The 22,115-nt window shown below is 36.7% G+C and overlaps 1 protein-coding gene across 1 annotated transcript; it reads left to right on the plus strand.

Moving 5' to 3' along the window:
• The first annotated feature begins 698 nt into the window (after positions 1 to 698).
• On the plus strand, positions 699 to 8,401 carry LOC123680686 (juvenile hormone epoxide hydrolase 1-like). The gene is made up of 4 exons (XM_045618717.1): positions 699 to 955; positions 4,927 to 5,668; positions 6,773 to 7,004; positions 7,899 to 8,401. Exons 1-4 carry the CDS (start codon positions 761 to 763, stop codon positions 8,119 to 8,121), a joined length of 1,392 nt encoding a protein of 463 aa, XP_045474673.1. The 5' UTR covers positions 699 to 760; the 3' UTR covers positions 8,122 to 8,401.
• Positions 8,402 to 22,115: the final 13,714 nt, after the last annotated feature.

The raw sequence follows: 22,115 nt of genomic DNA on the forward strand, positions 1-22,115 counted from the left end.
ACCAATTGCCGTTAGACAATAAGTATTTTTGATAATATTGTTAATTTAACTATTAAAGAATGTTACGCGTCACTTTATGTGCACACATAAAACTATTCTATTTTTATCCACCCTGTACCAATTGGAATCAACATGTAATACATTTTTGGAATCAGCTCAGCTAGAGTAATCGGAAAATTGAGACAAAATGGCGGTGTTCCATTCAAAAAAAAAATGACGGCGACGTCATTATTCAAAAGTAATTCACCTTGTATATTAGATGATTATTTTAATATACGGTGTTAAAATAAAAAATCGACGTGTTTCAGGATTATTTCTTAAAATGGTCTGTTTAGCTAAAAATGAATTTGTTCCATACTTTACGGACACAGTGTATGTATGACATGCTTTCTAATATATTATCATTTCGAAGAAATAGATTTTGGGACACCCTGTATTAAAATTGAAATATATAGAATTGTTGCACTTCAAATAAGTCGAAAAGTGGTGAGCGCCTTCTTCCATAAAAAAATATGAAAAGGTCCACAGAAAAATGTTATATGCACCTCTGCAAGAAACTGTCTATTGTCTCGCCTACTTATTACTTATTAACAACTATTATCTGAATTATCTCCCAAATAGGTACCTACAGCTGAATAAACTAATTAAGACAAGACGACTGATACAAACATATTGTTTGAGGACTCCTATATAACAGGAAACCTCATTATTCTCATAGGTGCATTCGATTGAGCAATCAGTGTATCTTGAACTTTCAGTTATGTATGTCAGTCGAACTTTTTTTGTGTTGATTTTATTGGCATCCGTATTTATCTCACCATTTGTTTATTTATATCACAAATTGGTGAATTATCAACCTGGAATCCCAGTTCTAGAGGAAACTTGGTGGACCGATGAAAATCCTGAGAAAGAGGATAAGAATATTTATCCTTTCAAAATAAATATCACACAAGAGGTAAGAATTGAAATAATTTCAGGAAACTCTTCAGGATTTGAATTTTTATATTCTAATTTTTTCTTCATGGGAACTGTGAGTGGAATGTCTCGATGCTGCGACTATTTTTTCTCATTGTTTGATCATTCTTGAGCAACTTGTAGAATGAATATCAACATTTCAAATTACATTCTGATCTGAAAACAGGTATGCTAAAATTTCGGAAAATTCACAAATTAAAAATTATCTCGGAGATAATTTTTTCTTTTTAATTATTGATATGGCAACTTGAAAAATCCCAGCCATGAACGAAAATTCAAAATTTATAATTTTTCAAATAGGAATAGTTGTAATTTCCATATAAGTATTAAAATTGTTTTTGTCCAACAGCTATTCTATTATTATTTTATAATGGGTTTTGTTTAAAAAAGCTCTGTGCGCTGGCAGAAAGACATAATAACAAAGCCCACAGAGAACATAAATACTTTATATGAATCGCAATAGCTTTTTCGGAAGTAATAAATTGAGCAATTAGCTGCCTCATTGCTTCGTCAAGCAAATTCAGAGGAGCATATATGCAATTTTTTTGCAACTCTTTTGGTTTATCATCATCTTACATTTGACCATTCTCAAAAATTTTCCGATCGAAAATTTTTTGGAAATTAATTTTTTTTTTCTGGTAAAGTATGCAGATTTTTGTCCTTTGAATTCCGAGTCTAAACATTCATATTATTCAAATAACTTCCCTCAAATCATCTTTGCAGTGGTCCATACAGATTTCATACTGGATTCTTTATAATTATCGTTGTTTTTCCTTTCTATATTGAAAATATATGGCTATATTATTTCAGAAATTTTTTCTCGATCTTAGGAGTAGTTTCTGTTCAGTAGAAAATTGGCACATTATGAACTCTCCTCAATCAAAGAAAGCTCGAATGTGCAAAGGGAAGTCTTCCACAAATAATTGGTTGCTTAAGGACAAACTGTCACCCAATTTTTTAAGAAGACGTCTTTGAAGGTCTTAGTCAGACCAGACATTACATACAAATAGATGATTCATCATGACAACGACCCATGTCACACTGCACTCTCCACAATATAATTCAAACGACATTCCTGTGGTTTCCCAGCCTCCCTAATCACCTGACCTCAGTCCCTTGACTTTTTCCTCTTCATAACTTAAAAAGTCCTCGAAGGATCAGCTCTGCTACCATCGGTGTTTAGCTGCCCAAGGGAACTACTTCGAATGGTAAAACATTTTATGACGTCTAAAACTAAAAACTTTGATAACTGAAAAACAGTCTCATTATTTTTCTGTCATACCTCGTATCTGTGAGAAATGTCTGAATTTATCGCTGAAAAATCACCTTTTTGGCTTGCTAAGTTGCAGCTTTTCTCAGTCTGAACCGAGCGTCGATGTGAGAAGTTTTTTCACATACTCCATTTAATTTTGTTTGACGTCATAATACGTTTTTTAACAATGTAGCCAATTTTTTTTTTGTTGGTTTTAAAACATTTTCACGCTGTGAATTATTGAAAACTAGTTGGTTCTGAAAGGAGTGATTGAAAATTTTCAATCAAACTGATTTTAAAAGGATGAAATGAAATCGTCAAATATAGGATTGATATAATTTTTGTTAAACCTACCATTAATTTGAAATTGTTTCACCTTGCAACAAAGAGGCATAAAATTATTGGTAAACGCATTTTCATGTAGAACTGATTATACAATATTGAATTATCTTGATAGATGTCAACGACAGGTGTTGTTTTTTTAAGTGATCAAATTAACGTTAATAATTACCTACAAGGAAGGTTGAACACGTACTGGACAAATCATGATTTGAATAATAACATACATAAAGGTATGAGAATTGAGATTAGGTGTTGACCTATCGAGTATGCAGGCACTAAATTCGGTAAATATTGTTAGTGATCCTGGGATCTCTAGATTTGCATTTATACACACATCGTAAAAAGTCATGACAATTTTTTGTGTGTGGAATCCTCACTATCTTGTCACTTACATGAAAACAATAAAAATCAGCAAAAATGTTTCTTGTTCGAAAGTTTGACCGTACAAGAATAGTAGCCCTACATTTTTTTTTTATACGCATCTCTCGGAAAAAGACTGAGCTTATAACGCCCTTTCAAGCGCCCCGAGATGAATTTAGAAGAAATCGGTTTGTGCGTGTCTTAAACTGGTGTTAGTTGTAACCAAGGGGGAATACATCTTGAGGTAGGGTATTCCATAGCCTTGCAGTTCGATAAAGAAAAGCCTTCTGATACACCGATGTCCTAGCTGTAGAAAGATGCACGACAAACTGGTGACTATTATCGGCTAGCCTTGTTCGTCGATCAAATTGAGCCCCTGGTGGAATCATGGAGGCAATGGCAGCAGAACACCTTCCGTGGTAGTATCTGCAAAAAAGGCATAAATCTCCAACCTTCCTACGGTGATCGAGACTATGAAAGTTGGCAGTTAATGTTGGATCGTCTATTAGGCGCACTGCTCTTTTTTGAATGGAATCAAGTAGGAGTAACGAGTGCTTAGGAGCTGAACCCCAAGCATGAGAGCAATATTCCATGGCTGGACACACTTGAGCCTTATAAAGTAATAAAAGCTGCTTTGGAGTGAACAATTTCCTCGCCCCCCAACTTGTTGAATGTAACATGAAACATTTTTTGTGTGTGGAATCTTCACTATCTTATCACTCAAGTGAAAACAATAAACCAGCAAAAAATGTTTCTTGTTCGAAAGAATATCTCAGTTTGACAGGGCAAGAATAGTAGCCCTACATCAAGAAGCTTTGCCAAAGCATCAGATTGCGCAACGTTTGAATATTCGACGGACTTAAGTAAAGCGCATAATGGAGCTTTTTCTGGAAACCGGCAACGTTGCCCGGAGACCAGTGCTTGGTCGACCCAGAGTATCATCTGCAAGAGAAGACCGCTATATCGCAAATTTTACTTGGAGGAATCGAATGGTATCTGTAACAGCGCTTCCAAGTCATTTTTTGGGGGACCTATAGACGGGTAGTCTCAACCAGTACCATAAGAAGACGGTTGCATTCCTCAAATTTAAAAGCCAGAAGACCTTTAAGAGTACCTCGGCTTTCACCTGGATAGAGAGCTACCCTTCGACCATGGGCAGAACACCAACAAGACTGGCTTTAACCATAATGGCGCAACGAATTTTTTTCGGGCGAGTCACGATTCGGTTTACAAAGTGATAGTCGATTAGAAAGGTTTGGAGAGGTCCAGGCATTCAAGAGTGACTCAATTTCGCCCGGGAAGTTGTGCCTTTTCAAGGCGGATCAATAATGTGCTCAGGGGTATAATGTTTGGTCCCCGTACTCCTCTTATTATCGTTGAACGAACAATGACTGGCGTCATCTACGTAGAAGACATCATTGAACCAATAATTGTTCCTCTGCGCAACCAATTTGGGGATAATTTCATTTATCAGGATGATAACGCCCCACCACACCGCACACGAAGGGTTCAAAACATTCTTCAAGAGAACAATATTCCGAGAATGAACTGGTCAGCAAACTCACCAGACATGAATCCAATTGAGCACGTTTGGGTTTACCTAGGGAGAGCAGTATCCAATCGCCAAAACCCACCTTCAACCCTTCAGGAATAGAGTTTAGCCCTTCAAGAAGAATGGAACGATATTCCTGAAAATTTCATTAATGACTTGATTCGTGGAATACCTACGTGTATTGGGCAGTTGATTGGAAGAAAAGATGGTAATATGCACTATTGAATTTGAAATCAGTTGTGGAATAACTAAAATTCATCAAAAATAAATAATCGATTAATTTAGATTTTTTCTTATTTCTTCTATTTTGTCCCATCTTACATAAAGCAAAGATTTTCTATCAAATATATTGCAGTTGAAATAGAGGAAAATATTCATCATATAGGCCTAGGAGGGCCAAGTATTTTGACGATGTGTGTATTCACATGATCTCTTTCTATTACAGATCCTGAACGACCTAAAAAGCAGACTTGATAACACTCGACCATTCACCAAACCACTGCAAGACAACCATGTCAACGGTTTCAACTCTGACTTAGCCCAAGAAATCCTAGACTACTGGAGGACCAAATACGACTGGAAAAAGAGAGAAGACAACCTTAACAAATACCCACACTTCATTACAAGCATCCAAGGCTTGAAAATCCACTTCATCCACCTCAAACCTCAAAATATCTCCGATCGTTTGAAGATCCTCCCTCTTCTATTATGCCATGGTTGGCCGAGCTCCTTCATAGAATTTCTAAATGTCATCACAATGCTGACAAAACCTCAAGAAAACCGCAATTTCGTCTTTGAGGTAGTCGTGCCTTCTCTTCCAGGTTTTGGGTTCTCCCAAGCCCCTCAAAAACCAGGGTTGGGTGCTACAGAAACCGCACTGATCCTCAAAAACCTCATGAACCGTCTTGGTCATCGCAGATTCTACGTGCATGGTGGCGATTTGGGCATGATGGTTTTGAAGGTTATGTCTATGAGTCTCGAAGATTCCGTCCTTGGTTTCCACAACCATATGTGTGTCAGTCTCCACCCCTATTCGCTGTTCAAGTTGGTGATGGGTTCTTTCAATCCAGATTGGATTAGGAGGAAGACTCATCGAGAGTTGTTTTACCCCATTTCTCGTTTAATACAATCGATTTTGATGGAGTCTGGATATCTGCACACTCAGTCGACCAAACCTGATACTTATGGTGAGTTAATCGAATAAGTCTATCACTTTCATTATACATGGTGGGCCAGGTTTTAGTGCAATAACTTTGGCGTCGGATAGAACATTATATAAACATATATCATACCATGCTTCGTTTTCGAGATACAGGATGTTAAAGTTTGAGAAAATATCAGTTTTTTACTTGTAACTGTAGAATTATTACATTGATTGTTTTAATTTTTAGGTATCTGAGACTTGATAATGTAATGTTTCGAATTGGGTAAGTGCCTCTTGCCAAAATTTTAACCAACAGAAATTGACATAAGCCGACTAGGGGTTCCGTGAATATGGCTGTTGGAAATTTTGTTTTCTTGATGATTTAAAAATTACCGATTCTAAATGAATGTTGCATTCAATTTTGTAATATTCAATACCATTGAAACGTAACTATTATGTATGTATTTCTATCCGATTTTAGTTAATTTGTTTAGTTGATTGTCTTATTGAAAAGATGTCTCGTTCCACATTGTGAACTTGCTTTCGATATGTGTAGTGTTTTGATTTGAAACAAAGTAATACTTCAACTTCGCTTACGCCGTTTTTTCCGAAACTCGAGGCTTTATTGTGAAAAATTGATTATACATTTATAATTCAAAGTATTGTCCATCACTGGTCACTACATTCTCCCATCTTTCGGGCAGCGTACGAATCCCGCGTTGAAAAAACTGGCCATCTTTTGAAGCGATCCCCGAATTGATCGGGTCGGGTAAGACTTCCCATTTCGAAGTTTCCAAGTATGTCTTGACCACTTTCCCAACATGGGGTCGAGCATTGTCATGCTGCAAAATCACTTTATCATGTCTCTCGTTGTATTGCGGCCGTTTGTCTTTCAATACTCGGCTCAAACGCATTAATTGCGTTCGATAACGATCGCCTGTAATTGTTTCAGTCGGTTTTAACAACTCATAATACACTACACCGAGCTGGTCCCACCAAATACTGAGCACGACCTAAGAACCGTGAATATTCGGTTTGGCTGTCGACATGGAAGCATGACCGGGATATTCCCATGATTTCACTTAGATTTAGATTAGAATGCATTATTTGCAAATATCCAATAAAAATAAATTGACGATCTTTCCAGGAGTTGGTATAGATGATTCGCCTATGGGAATGGCAGTTTTGTTTCTGGAAAAATACAGCACAGGTGCAAGTTTGCAAAATCGTTTTCGAAAGGATGGGGGTTTAAAGGAGAAGTACAACTACGATGACTTACTGGATAACATCATGATCTACTGGGTCACCAAAACAGGAACCACTTCAAACAGATTCTACGCAGCATCATTCCGTAGCTCTTCAATTTATTCAATATTGGTGTAAGTTGCAAGTTGCATTAATTCTTTCACCATATTTCATAGCCAAGATCTTTGAGTAAAATTTTTCATGTAGTCAAAGAACAAAAGCCAACAAGTTGAGAACGGCGACGTATCGACATTTCGGCATCTTTTCTCTCCAGCAATTTTGCGGTGCAACAACAAATTCTCTTCAGTATGCACATATATTTGTCTTGTTGATGTTTTTGAATCGAGAAGAGTAAAATTAGTGTGAAAACTATTAATAACTGCACGAATTGCTTGTTCACTAGACCCGTTTCAGAAAAAAAGCGAAGAATAAAAAAATGAAATTAATAAAAATATAAATGAAAAATAATGAACACAATTTTTATCGAATATCATAACTTCAATAAGTATGCCTCGAATAATTCAAAATCAGGAATATGTACCTTTTTAGGAGTAATAACATAGATAGAGCATAGATAGACAACATAAATGCTGATGAATTTAACAAAAAAGTGGGATCTTAAATTTAAAAAAATTTAAACTAAATAAAAAGCAATGACAGTCAACAGGAAGAGAGCAGCATAAAATCCAAAGCTTGGGTTTTATGTAACAGATAGATACAGAAAATATTTTTTTTACAACAAATGATGAAGATGAATTATTAAAATCATTATACTCAACCGAAAATCATTCAGTTGAATAGATTCCATTCAACAAAATATACATTCATGACAATATTGCATTGTGCATTTCAATAAATCAAAGTCTGAAACCGTTAACCATGTTGTGTATAAATTACCTATACTCTATTAATGTAGATTACTTCAAGGTACCTGAAATAAATTAACCAAAAAATCATATTCCTCTTTATTTCACATAGTTGAATCTATATTACACCAATATAATTTTGAAATATTTTTCTCATTACAGTTCACCAGTAAAGGTACCCAGCGCTTGTACAAGAGGAAACTATGATATAATATCTCCAGAAGGGATAGTTGAAGAAACATTCCCTAACATTGTACACTCTGTTGACTACGATGTAGGACATTTTTTCGGTTTTGAAAATCCAAAACTATTGGCTAGTGACATTTACGAAGCTATAAATAAAATGGAGCTAAACAGTGCAACGAGAAAACATACAGATTTATGAAGTACTTGAACTGTATGAAATATCAAATGTAGATATGTGATAACCATTCCTAATTATGTATATCGACAAATCTATAATAATATGATAAGATAATTGAGAACGCATGAACAACCGATAACTTCATCGGGGTTGTTAATACCATGACCATATCTGTGAATACACACAATTGCTCATCAAAAATTAGTATTAAACTGTATTAAAATTAAAAAAACAATCTAGCTATAGGCATTTCTGTAGAAAGTAAGTAAAGTTAATAAAGAGTGCTACTCAGAGCTGTAAATTATTATTATTATTACTGAATCAGGGTAGTTAAGGCTCTGCTAGCCATCCGGGAACTGCGAAGAAGCCTTGGTTGTTACTTCGTGAGTATCTAGGACTGACTTTCTCATATGAGTGATTCTAATGCCCGTCAACCTTGGACATTTGCACACAATGTGTTTGACTGCTTCTACCTCCTTTCCACAGAGCCTGCAAATCTCATCTGTTGACTACCCCATGCAATGCAAGAGATATTTACACCAACGGTGTCCTGTCAGCAGTTCCACCTTTACCTGAAGCTCAGCTTGTGGTAGCCTCAAGAGCTTTCTGTTTTTGGTCAGTGAAAACAGAAAAAAATTTCTTCGCCTGAGCAAGACCAGGTGTGTTCTTTCAGAGGGTTATTCCATTGTCCCACTCCCATTGTTGGACCACTGCTTTATATTGGTCTTGTCAAAGACCAAAAGAATGCCCAAGACCAAAAGGTGGCTGTAAATTGAGCGTAGGTAATCAATTTTTTTGGCAATGCTGAAAAAGTTCGTATATTCCGGAGTCGAATCCATTTTTCAAATCACAATATTATTTGCGCCTAACAAAGTGAAGACTATAAGTCTCTGAAAAACTAAACGAGACAAGTTCAATGTGAAGCGAATTCGAGCAAATTTGGATTCAGCACTACAAGCATACGTCAGAACTATGTGGAAACAATCTAGCCAAAATTCTCAATTGCCATTGTTTAGCTCAAAATCAAAGATTTCAAGAAATTGAGCTGAGCCGGATTGCTGACGTAAAAGGTTCACACAGGTGGTAGGATCAATATGATATGGAGAAACGATATAAAATATTGAGTCTTAAGATGCTGAAACCGTTTCTCTTATTCCAAAACTGGAGATCTGCAGCTTTTAGAATCCAACCGTCACTTTTTTATTGGTGCTTACTTCACCTTCCCGAAACGAATATTTCTACAGCTATCTTGGAGTTGAACTTAATTCTTTTTTAAATTACAAGGTCCACCTAGGAAACTTAGATTTGAAATTGAAGTCGAGGAATAACATCCTTCAAAAATTAGCTGGTATTTCATGGGGTAATGATGCCAGCACTCTTCGTACGGCAGCTTTGGCCATGGTTTTTTCTGCTGCTGAATACTGTTATTCTCTTTGGTTCAATAATGCTCATGATCATGGAATTGATGCTCAGCTTAACGTTTCTAAAAGAATTATCAGTGGAACTATCAGTCTACAACTTTACATTGGTTATCAGTGCTATCACATTTACTTCTGCCTCATATCCGTAGACAGGTCTCAGTCAAGAAATATTGGGAAAAATTTCATTTCTAACCGACCCTATTTCCAATTATCTTATCTCCTAGATACTAGAACTGCCAGATCATTCATCATTAATACCGTCCTTCAATCTAATGAAAGTTACAAGGAAATTTGGTGTTCGGAATGGAGTTCTTGTAATTTCTTCAACAAAAGTGTAATCGTTGATCCTTCAGATAAAGTTTTAGGTTTCTATCTTCCTAAGAAAATTTGGTGTATTTAATATCGACTAAGGACTATTCATGGTTGTTGCAATCTTCAAATCTTCTATGGTAAGCCCAATATGTGAGTGTGGTATAGAAGAAACCATTGACCACTTGGTGAATACTTGTCCAATTTATAAATTTCATAGTGGTTTCCAAGCTATCCATTCAGTTTCAGATTCTTTGTCATTAAGGGTCGCTTACTTCAAATCAATATAATGGAAATCAACATTTATTACTCCTTTCTGTTTCTTTTCGTTTTTGTTTTCGGATTTAAGAGAAAGGATGGAGAAGATTCAGTTTGGATAAAGAGGAAGCCCTTCAATATTAATATTTCAGCTCAATCTGTAAACAAAAACACAAACCAGTCAAGAACTTTTATTTTGAATAACTCACTATCAGGGCAGTTATCACTTTTGAAGCTGTTATCTTTTTACATTTCACAAGTAAAATATAGGCCTTTAATAAATGGTTGAAAGTTCCGCAGTTACAGTCTGCAAAAATAAAGTGCATTTTCAGTCAGCAATACGCTCTATTAGTCTGACGTCACACACCGCCATTTTTGGTTCTCCTGTCAGTGTTCGGAATCCAAACAAATAAATTGTCATTCGAACTAGTACGGTGTCGTTGAAGGAATTGGCTTATTTTCATAAATAAGAGTATTTGAGGAACGATTTCAGTATTAATTGATAGACAAAAGGAACGAGGCTAATACCAGTAAGTTTGAATCGTGTATCATTCCCCAGATTTTGTAAAAAGCCGTGTTTATTAGTTGAACTTCAAGTTCGAACTTACTGGCATTAATCTCGTGCCTTCTGTATATCAATTAATAGTAAAATCGTTCCTTAAATAATCATATTTATCAAAATAAGCCAATTTCTTCAACGATAACGTACTAATTTGAATGACAATTTGTTTGGATTCCGAACACTGACAGGAGAACTGAAATGGCGGTGTGTGAGATCATCACTAATAGAGCGTATAGTGGAAAAATTTGAGCTGTTACACGAGTTAGTGATGTGGTGAATCAAACCCGTGTGTGTCGCTCAAGAACAACTGAGAATCTTGCTGCTAGTGTTGACGAAAACCCAGGTTTGTCCATCTTGGCTGATTGGATCCTCAAAATATTTCAAGATGATCCGGGTTTTCATCGAAAAATCATCTTCAGTGAAGTAAAAGTGTCACCTATATATAACATAATACACTGAGAGAAGTGTTTATTTGATATTATCGAAAATGCATTATAGTTAATAAATCATTTATTGGATATATGAACAAACAAATATTACTTTCATGGAAATAAATAATGTATTTGAAATCCCACCAATAATCATCATTTATTATTACACTTCATTTATTTACGCATAACTTATATTAATAATGCTGAAGAAATATCCATTTGAAGGAAATAAATATAGTTGAGGTTAATATATCATTGAGTAATAATTAATAAACCTCATTTATATGTAGTATGTATCCATGCTTAATAAAAAAATATTTCAATTCAGTAATGGTTAACGTATTTCTAAGATAATTATTTTGGTTGTTTCTATTATACGATTGTTAGGGTCTGAGAAGAACCGTTCGCCAAACTAGGTAATTTTTTAGAGTTCATATTGAGGGTATCCGAGTTTGAACCCTAGTCATCTTAATTGCATCTGTTCCCTCTAACCACTGTTCTGCCAACCTCACTAATAACTAAACAGGTACAAACGATCTAAGCCCAAAATTCAGTACAGATGTGCTAAGCGGAGTTCAATAAGCCCATAGTAACACAGCTTTTATGTTCAAAAAGAAATTCAAATCAAAGGAAAAGTTCAAGGACAGATCCTTCAAGGAGATGCGCTTCTCTTTGAGGGATGTGTCCTTAAACTTTTCCACAGATTGGATCGCTAGAATTAGGTTAGTTTGTTAATTATTGATAAATCCTATATTCTGAGTGAATAAATTATTGAATTCTTGTAAAAGTTTATTTATAAATAGCAAATGTTCGATAACTACCAGTTGAAAATTTGTTGATAATGAATTTATGTTATTTGTGGAGATATTAATTATTATCAAATACCTTGTAAGCAAATATTTCATTCTCTATTGATAAACTTTTTTGAATACATAATTTAACTACTGATGAATAGATCAAATATAAATCTGCTGTAATTGTTGTGAATAAATAACCTCCAAATAAGTGCTTTATTAATAAAAAAATATGGATTTCTCTGAGTGTACTATTTTGATACACTCTCTAATTAATCTCACTCTTTCCAAGCAGCATCCAAGATGCAGAAATTCTCCCAGAAACCCAATAACAAATCAGGAAACGATCCCAATCAATTTAGCCGCCGAAGAAGCGGTATAAAAGCAAACGAGCTCCAGAGAGTCCTCCACTCTCTTTCCATCCGTTGTTTATCCTCCAAGTCTCGTCAATCTTCCCGGGTCATATCGATCAGAGGCAGAGTTTATCCTAATAGGATTTCCTAGTAGTTGATTACCATTTCAATAGAGGGATTTGTCATTTCCAATTAAAGTTGAGTTCTCCTCCGATCGCCGGGGACGCTGCAGCTTCAGGATGTGCGAAATCAACCGAAAGAATAGATAATGACGCCTGTGCGAATTCGTACGAATTATGAAATTCAGCACTGGGTTTTGTTGCAGTCTATTTGGGAGGAACTGGCTAAGGATTTATTGGAATTGTGCCAATTAGATTAGAGGTTACAGCCGTTTCGATATTGTGAATTTTGTTTTCGGTTTGGGTTTTTATTAGTAAAGGTGCTGATCTAACGAGCTGACAGATCTATATATTCGATAGAACAATATATAGTAGATACTTGACCTTCAGAGGACAATTCATAGCGCTTTTCAAGAATAAAAGCTGACATATTTATATTGAAGGGCTTCCTCATCATCCAAACCTAATCTTTTTCATCCTTTCTATTCACCAACGGTTGACGACTCTATAATTGAATCTGAAAACAAAAAAAAGAACCATAAAGTTGTAGTAGAGGTTAGTTTCCATTATATTCACTCGAAGTTAGCGACCCAATCTGAAAAGAATCTGAAACTGAATGGATAGCTTGGAAACCACCATGAAAATGAATTGGACAAATATTCACCAAGTGGTCGATGTTATCTTCTATACCACACTCACATAGTGGGATTTCAATAGAATGCAATTTAATAAGTATACTAGTAAAGGGTGTTTTTTTCGAGGTATATAACTTTAAGTTGGCATAACTGATCAAGATAGCTACCGATTTAACAGCTGTCAAGTGATTTATTCTCAGTTTGGTTTGGCAATTCATCATGAATAGACTCACGCCTGAACAACGCTTGCAAATAGTGCAATTTTATTTCGGAAATAATGGTTCTGTGAGGAATACGTATCGCGCACTACGTCCATTTCATCGTCGACAAAATCGTCCATCAGAGCAGTTAATTCGATTAACCATGGAACGTTTCCGTACCATGTTTACTCTTATTGATAACTCTTATCCCCAGAGACGCCGTACAGTGCGTACAGAAGAAGCTATTGCTGCTGTAGAGCGTAGCATTGAGGAAGACCCGAATGAGTCTATCCGCTATCGAGCACAGGAATTGGATCTGTGTCCATCCACTTTATGGAAGATTTTGCGGAAGGATCTTGGTTTGCGTGCTTACAAAATCCCACTCGTGCAAGAATTGAAGCCAAACGATCATCAAGTAAGGCGTAGATTCGTCGAATGGGTCCAAAATGAGATTGCCGTTGTTCCCGATTTTCATAAGCGAATTTTGTTTAGCGATGAAGCGCACTTCTGGTTGAATGGCTACGTCAACAAACAAAGCTGCCGCATTTGGAATGAAGCTAATCCTCAAGTGTATGTCGAAACACCATTACATCCAGAAAAACTGACTGTTTGGTGCACTTTATGGGCTGATGGAATCATTGGTCCGTACTTCTTCAAAAACGATGATGGCCAGAACGTTACAGTCAATGGTGATCGGTATAGAGCCATGATAACTAACTTTTTTCCTGAATGGAACAACCATGATATGCCAACAAGACGGCGCAACATGTCACACAGCTCGTGCCACAATCGATTTTTTGAAAGACACGTTTGGTGACCGCCTAATTTCACGTTTTGGACCTATGAATTGGCCTCCAAGATCTCGTGATTTAACACCGCTAGACTACTTTCTGTGGGGCTATGTAAAGTCATTGGTCTATGCGGATAAGCCACAAACCCTTGACCATTTGGAAGACAACATTCGCTGTGTTATTGCCGATATACGGCCACAAATGTTGGAAAAAGTCATCGAAAATTGGACGTCCAGATTGGACTACATCTGAGCCAACCGTGGTGGTCATATGCCAGAAATCTTATTTTAAATGTAATGCCACAAGATTATCTTGCGGATAAATAAAATTCATATCAATAGAATAATCCATCGTTATTTCATTACAATTTAAAGTTCCATAGCTCTAAAAAAACACTCTTTAGTCTTTACAACGACCATGACCAGTCCTAAGTCGATTTAAAGGATTGAAGGATCAACGATAAGAAATGAGTTCGGGTAGAAATGAAATTTTTCCTAAGATTTCTTGACTAAAACCTGTCTACGAATATGAGGCGGACGTATATGTGATAGCACTGGTAACCAATGGGTGTAAATCTAATAGTTCCACTAATAATTCTCATAGAAAAGTTAAACTGTTCATCAATTTTTGAAAATATGAGCACTTTTGAAACAAACAGAACAACAGTTTTCAGCAGCAAAAAGAACAAAGCCAAGGCTGCCGTACCAAGAGTGCTGACATCAGTACCCTATGAAGAACCTGCTAATTTTTGAAGGATATTATTCCTCGACTTCGACAATTTCAAACATAAATTTTTCAAGTGGACCTCGAAATTCGAAGTAGAATCAAGTTTAACACCAATATTTTTGGGAACATAATTATGATTCAAGACGGAATTTTTGAAAGTTACTTTCAATTTTCTATATTTTCGTTGATTATTCGAATGAAAACAAGATACTTCTATTCCATTTGGATTAGGGCATAAGCGCCACTCAAGAAAATAATTTTCCCTGATTGTTAGATCTTCATTGAAAGTATTTTCAATAATTCCAAAATCAGAATAACAAAACAAAACAGCAATATCATCGGCATAAATGAATTTTTCAGATGGGGTAACAGGGATGTCACACAAGTATAAATTGAAAAGTATGGGGGACGAAACCGATTCTTGCGGGAGTCCAATATTCAACGTTTTGAAACAACTTATTTTGTCATCAACAAAAACAAGTCTCCTATCAGATAACAATAATGATATATCAAACTAAAAGAAAACTCAGTATGCTGTTTTTCTTCATTTTTATCGATTCAATTTTATTTTTATATTTTATAATGAAGGTTCACTTTCAATAATTTCAAGAGGAAATCCTAAAATATAAAATCTATATGAATACAAAAAGGAAGAATACATCTAACCTCACCACTTCACCCGAAACCTCACAACGTAATTCAGCATAAAAATTCCTTGGAAACTCTGGCAATCAACCCAAATGTCCATATCCCTGATGGGCATCGTATTTGCTTTGGAAGCTTTTAACGATAAAGCCCGCCCAAGGATCTCTTTGTGTCCCATAGCTGGAGGAAAGGTCTCTACATACGGTCTGCATCTCACACTTACCTTAAGTGACTGTTAAAAGTGATTCCGATTCTGTTTAAGCGCCTGGTCCTGTTAATTCTACTCCCGGCCTTCTATAATTGAATGGGAGCTGACCTTAATTGTAAGATCCATCCAGATGGCTTTATTGAACGAGGGGATCTACATCCATTCCTGCCTGTACAGCAGGACTGGAGTGGGGTTAAAGTGGTGCCGTGATTCGGATATTAGGATAGGACTGGAGGAAATTTTTAATCCTTTCGTTGGTATTGACACTGAAAGCACAGATGTGAAGTCAATGCGCTACAAATGGGTGTTTTGAATTTATATTTTTTTAATCTTTCAAAATAGTAATTTACGTAACAAGTCCGGAAAATAGGGTTTTTTTGGACGGATAGACAAAATTCCAGGACGAGCGTAAGCGAGTCCTGGAAGTCTGTGAGTCCAAAAAAAACATTTTCGAGCGTGTTGCGTACTAGTAATTTACGTAACAAGTCCGGAAAATAGGTTTTTTTTGGACGAATAGACAAAATTCCAGGACGAGCGTAAGCAAGTCCAAAAAACCATTTTCGGGCGTGTTGCGTACAATATTTTTTCGGAAACCATGTAAACTAACACTATCGCTGCTGCTTTCCATATTTTATTACGATTGCGATAAAAAAACATGCAAATTTTTGACAACTAATTTCATATGAACTGTCAGCCGTTATCTCGGTTGTTATGGATTCTATGATTCTTTTCCGGCCTACTTTCTCAGAGAAAAAGCGTCCGGGAAGTGAGCACTTCCCGGACGGTTGCCGAAAATAGTAATTTACGTAACAAGTCCGGAAAATAGGGTTTTTTTGGACGAATAGACAAAATTCCAGGACGAGCGTAAGCGAGTCCTGGAAGTCTGTCCGGGAAGTACATACTTTCCGGACTAGGCCGGGAAATGCTACTTTCTCAGAGAAAAAGCCGGAATCCGGGAAGTGCTCACTTCCCGGACGGTTGCCGAAAAATGCCTATTTTCTCGGAGTAAAATTGGACTGCCAAATTCATACTTACTGGTTTTTTCATACTTACTGGTTTTTTCATACTTACTGGTTTTTTCATACTTACTGGTTTTTTCATACTTACTGGTTTTTTCATACTTACTGGTTTTTTCATACTTACTGGTTTTTTCATACTTACTGGTTTTTTCATACTTACTGGTTTTTTCATACTTACTGGTTTTTTCATACTTACTGGTTTTTTCATACAGGGTGGTTCACGGTCGATGGTACCATATACTTTCACGAAGTATGGAAGGTACGATTTTCTTGAAAATATGGTTTTTTGGGTGGAAACCACTTCTCTATCGATCTATCTATCTATCAGAAAGTACTAACAACTTCAATATTTCAAATAATGGGTGTTCTTTTCAGAGCTATAGAACTTTGAATTGCAATAAAACAACGATGGATTATTCAATTGACATGAATTTTATTTATCCGCAAGATAATCTTGTGGCATTACATTATAAATATGATTTCTGGCATATGACCACCACGGCTGGCTCGGATGTAGTCCAATCTGGACGTCCAATTTTCGATGACTTTTTACAACATTTGTGGCCGTATGTTGTCTTCCAAATTGTCAAGGGTTTGTGGCTTATCCGCGTAGACCAATGACTTTACATAGCCCCACAGAAAGTAGTCTAGCGGTGTTGAATCACAAGATGTTGGAGGCCAATTCACAGGTCCAAAACGTGAAATTAGGCGGTCACCAAACGTGTCTTTCAATAAATCGATTGTGGCACGAGCTGTGTGACATGTTTAGCCGTCTTGTTGGAACCACAGCTCCTGCACATCATGGTTGTTCAATTCGGGAATGAAAAAGTTAGTAATCATGGATCTATACCAATCACCATTGACTGTAAAGTTCTGCCCATCATCGTTTTTGAAGAAGTACGGACCAATGATTCCACCAGCCTATAAACCACACCAAATAGTCAGTTTTACTGGAAGTAACGGTGTTTTGACATACACTTGAGGATTAGCTTCACTCCAAATGCGGCAGTTTTGTTTGTCGTAGTGCGCGATACGTATTCCGCACAGAACCATTATTTTCGAAATGAAATTGCACTATTTGCAAGCGTTGTTCAGGCGTGAGTCTATTCATGATGCATTGCCAAACCAAACTGAGAATAAATCACTTGACAGCTGTTAAATCGGTCGCCATCTTGAACAGTAATGCCAACTTGAAGTCATAAAGTTCATGTCAATCGAATAATCCATCGTTGTTTAATTGCAATTTAAAGTTCTATAGCTCTAAAAAAAACACCCTTTATCTTCTTGCATCTTGGCATTTCTTCGATCTCTCCTACAAATACTCGAAAATATTCAAAACAACTCTTTCCATTCTACGAAATATGTATACTTCAAGGTTCAGTGGGTTATCAGATCAGAAGAAACACTCTAGAAATTTTCCCGTTAAAAGATATCTACATATCTGAGTTTTTTTATTTTAATATTCTAAGGATCCACTTTCCAGATTTACAGAATCATAAACGCTCTAGAAATAAGCGATCCCAATAATTTATAGCCCAAATTACCATTTCACAAATCTCCCATAAACCGACATATAATTTACGACCATCACATCATTCTTTTGATCGCACTCCCAAAAATCTTAATAATTAATAACACCATCCGTAAACGATCACCTTTCCTTTGAACCCGCCATCCTCCCAAAAACTCCTCTCATTTCCAAATCAATAAAATAAAATATTACACCCTTAAATCCGAAACGCGGAGATCACAGACCGCCAAAAAGGTCGTAAAATCACCTTAACGCCATCAAAGACCAAAGGCGGTCTCTTAATTAATGCATGAAATATGTTTTTTGAAGACGGGAAGCACTCAAATAATGCGCCCATTCATTAGGGTTGGGTTATTTCGGGGGTTCCTTCCTAAAGGCGACGGCAGCGCCTTTGACAGAAGCGGCCCGAAGCGGAACTAAACCGAAACATGTGACGTTACAAGGCCCGGCATTGTTTAAACAATTAACGGTCGCATGGGTAATGTGCGTGGTCTTTTTGAAGACGAGCAGCGCGTAACAGTGGATGCTGAGCATGTGTGGGAAGAAAAAGAAGACACGGTTAAGTGACGGCTGATCATTACGAACTTCCAGACGTCATAATTTGGGGGTCTGATGACCTGACTCTTTGAACTTTGGTGAAGGACCGGTGGATTTTGGGCTCATTAAGAAATTATTTATAGATGTCGCTGAGAATTGCCATGGATGGGGTGGAAGGTGGAAAGGAATGTTCCTATCTTGCGATTGTACATAGATAAGAAGAGTACAACATAATGGTTTTTTCGAAAAAGTTTGAATTTCGCGCCGAAAAGGTTGACAAGTGTCATATGCCAAATTTGACGAGAAATATAAGTGAATAAATAGGGTAGACAAGTCTACTGTCAGTTGGCTGCTAAATATCAAGTAGTTGGAGGAAAGCTTTCGACTGTTTTCACTGAGAATGAGTTTTTGAATGTAAGTAATTAGCTACAAGTCAAAATTCGATATAAAATTGTGAAAAATTCCGGTGTCTTGATGCATTATTCCATGGTTGAAAGTTTCAACCTCCATATTACTTCCATTCTAGCTAGTTTCAAGCATCAACATTTAGCAAACGACATAATTTGGGTGGCTTCAATAAAATAAAAGAGGTCTGAGTCATTATATACAAAAGTTATTCAAATTTAGAAGGACAAATAAATATTTTGCGATAAATTTGAGTTGACCTATGTTCATCAAATTGTTTACACTTTGAGTTTGTACGGAGAAAAAACTTAAAAACCAGATGCTTTTACATGTTTGTTCAATTTGTATTAATTTATATGTATAGGCGTACAACTTAGCTTCTACCGTTTTTTCCGAAATTAGACGCTTTATTTTGAAAAAATGATTTTACATATATGATTCGAAGTATGTTCATCGCTGGCCACTACTTTCTCCCATCTTACGGGTAGCGTACGAATCCCGCGTTGAACAAACTGGTGATCTCTTGAAGCGATCCAATTTTTTACCCTTTCCTAAGACAGGAAGTGCTGGTCAGCCAGGCCGTGTGCCATTGATCGAAACAAGTGATAGTCCGAGGAAGCACCTTCTGGAAAATACGGTGGGTGGGGTAGGACTTCCCATTTCAACGTTTCCAAGTATGTCATGACCACTTTCGCAACATGGGGTCGGGCATTGTCATGCTGTAAAATTACTTTATCATGTCTCTCGTTGTATTGCAGCCGTTTGTCTTTCAATGCTCGGCTCAAACGCATTATTTGCGCTCGATAACGATTGCCTGTGGTTTTTTCAGTCGGTTTTAACAAATCATAATATACTACGCCGAGCTGGGCTCAACAAATACTTAGCATGAAGCCGTCAATATTCGGTTTAGCCGTCGACGTGGAAGCATGGCCGGATTTCCACAGGATTTTCTGTACTTGGGATTAAGAAGTTATGGGAAATGATCCCATTTTTCGTCTCCAGTCACAATGCGATGCAGAAATCGCTTCCGTCTTTGCTTTGCAAGCAGCTGTTCACAAGCAAACAAACGCCGTTCAATATCTCTCGGCTTCAACTGGTACCGCACCCAATTTCCTTTTTCCTGAATCATTCCCATAGCTTTCAGGCGTTTTGATATGGCTTGATGCGTCACTCCCAATGATCCTGCCAATTCTTTTTGCGTTTGACATGAGTCTTGATCAAGTAATGCCTCCAATTCTGCATCTTCGATAACCTTCTCTCTTTCACCGCCATGCTGGTCTTCGACGTCAAAATCACCGTTCTCGGTACTTTCTTTCACTAATAGCGGTCTCACCATAGGTATTTGAGAGCATTCGATGAGTCTCTGCCTCAGATTTCTTCATATTAAAGCAGAAAATTATAACGTCTCGCAAATAACCAGAATTTGGCTCGTAAGCTGACATGTTTTATCGAGAATAACTTTATGATGAAGAAACAAATCGACTAATATTTCGATGGCGTTATGTTTACAAATACTTAAGCTTATTGTATAACATCTACGATCTATTTATATTAGTCCGGGAGCCAGTAACAGATATACATGACCAAGTTCCTCTCCAACGGTAATTCGTAGAATGCATCAGATAATAGTAATAAAAAGCCTCATGAATGTCAGCTGCGACTCGGTTGGGGGAGAAAGCGCCGGCAGCCCCCCAAACACGAAGAAAAAAAAAAGTAATTTCCTCCCAACTGAAAATTTGTCAAATTGTAGCTAACCCAATATCTAGACGAAAAAATACAATCAGATGGCTATGGCATAGTAATACGTCAGCTGGTGCTTAAACATGAAAGAAAAAAAATTTATTTTCAAGGACAGCTCTGACATCGACTCTTATAAAGAATCAACCATACGTTACTATTTTTTACACTGGCGTGTGATGCTTCGATCTTTAGAAATAATGAGAATAATTAAAGATACGTCATTTCCTTCCACATGAAAATTTTTCAGCTGATTGTTAATATACTGCTGTGATAAATAAAAAAAAATCAGCTACCAGTAAGTCGAGGGAAACATGGGCAGCTGATGCATTTATATTAGTCCGGGAGCCAGTAACAGATATACATGACCAAGTTCCTCTCCAACGGTAATTCGTAGAATGCATCAGATAATAGTAATGAAAAACCTCGTGAACGCCAGCTACGACTCGGCTGGGGGGGAGAGCGGCGGCAGCCCCCCAAACACGAAGAAAAAAAATACATTCAGTAATTTCCTCCAACTGAAAATTTGTCAAATTGTAGCTAACCCAATGTCTAGACGAAAAAATACAATCAGCTGGCTATAGCACAGTGTATTATACGTCAGCTGGTGCCACAAACATAAAAAAAAATTATATTTTCAATGATTTCCTCTCAAACAAAAATTTACCGGATGATAGCTTATATGCAACTATGGATAAATATATATGTCAGCTGGCTGTATCTTGGTGGAAAAACCGTCAGCTGATACTGTGAAAGTTATTACGTAGAAGTTAAGAGGATTTATTGCCCATTTAAATGCATTATCTGATGCATCTCACCAAGTATCTCTCGAGAAGAAATAATCAACCAAATTTGCACTTGGTTCCCGGACTATATCGAATAATATGTTTTTTTCAGCAAAATTTTGCTTCACTCAATACAAAAATGAATGAACCTCTCAGTCTGTAATTTTCTATAGAAAAATACAATTCAACTGAATGTTGAGACGAGTCGTAGCTTTCATAAAATAACGAAGGTATGGCCTTCGTGGGCTCTTACTCTATAGTCTCAAATAAAGGTTCAATTTCAGAAATTTCAATACAGAACCTTAAAAGACAAACATCAGGTGATTATCTACAAAAAAAAAGAATTTTATCTAACAATAACCTCACTACCGAAATTGAGCACTTGTTACCTGTTAATTCATGAAAAAGTCACGTGTTTCTCAGCCCATAAACGAAGCTGTCCATAAAAGAAATTGGGATAATCAGACCCTTGGTCTGGTCGATGACCAGACGACAGCTTCGACAAGTCTATTTTCCACAAATCCAAAAAAATCGCGGACAATGGCCTGT

Source organism: Harmonia axyridis, chromosome 5 (assembly GCF_914767665.1).
Source record: "Harmonia axyridis chromosome 5, icHarAxyr1.1, whole genome shotgun sequence".
NCBI lineage: Eukaryota > Metazoa > Arthropoda > Insecta > Coleoptera > Coccinellidae > Harmonia > Harmonia axyridis.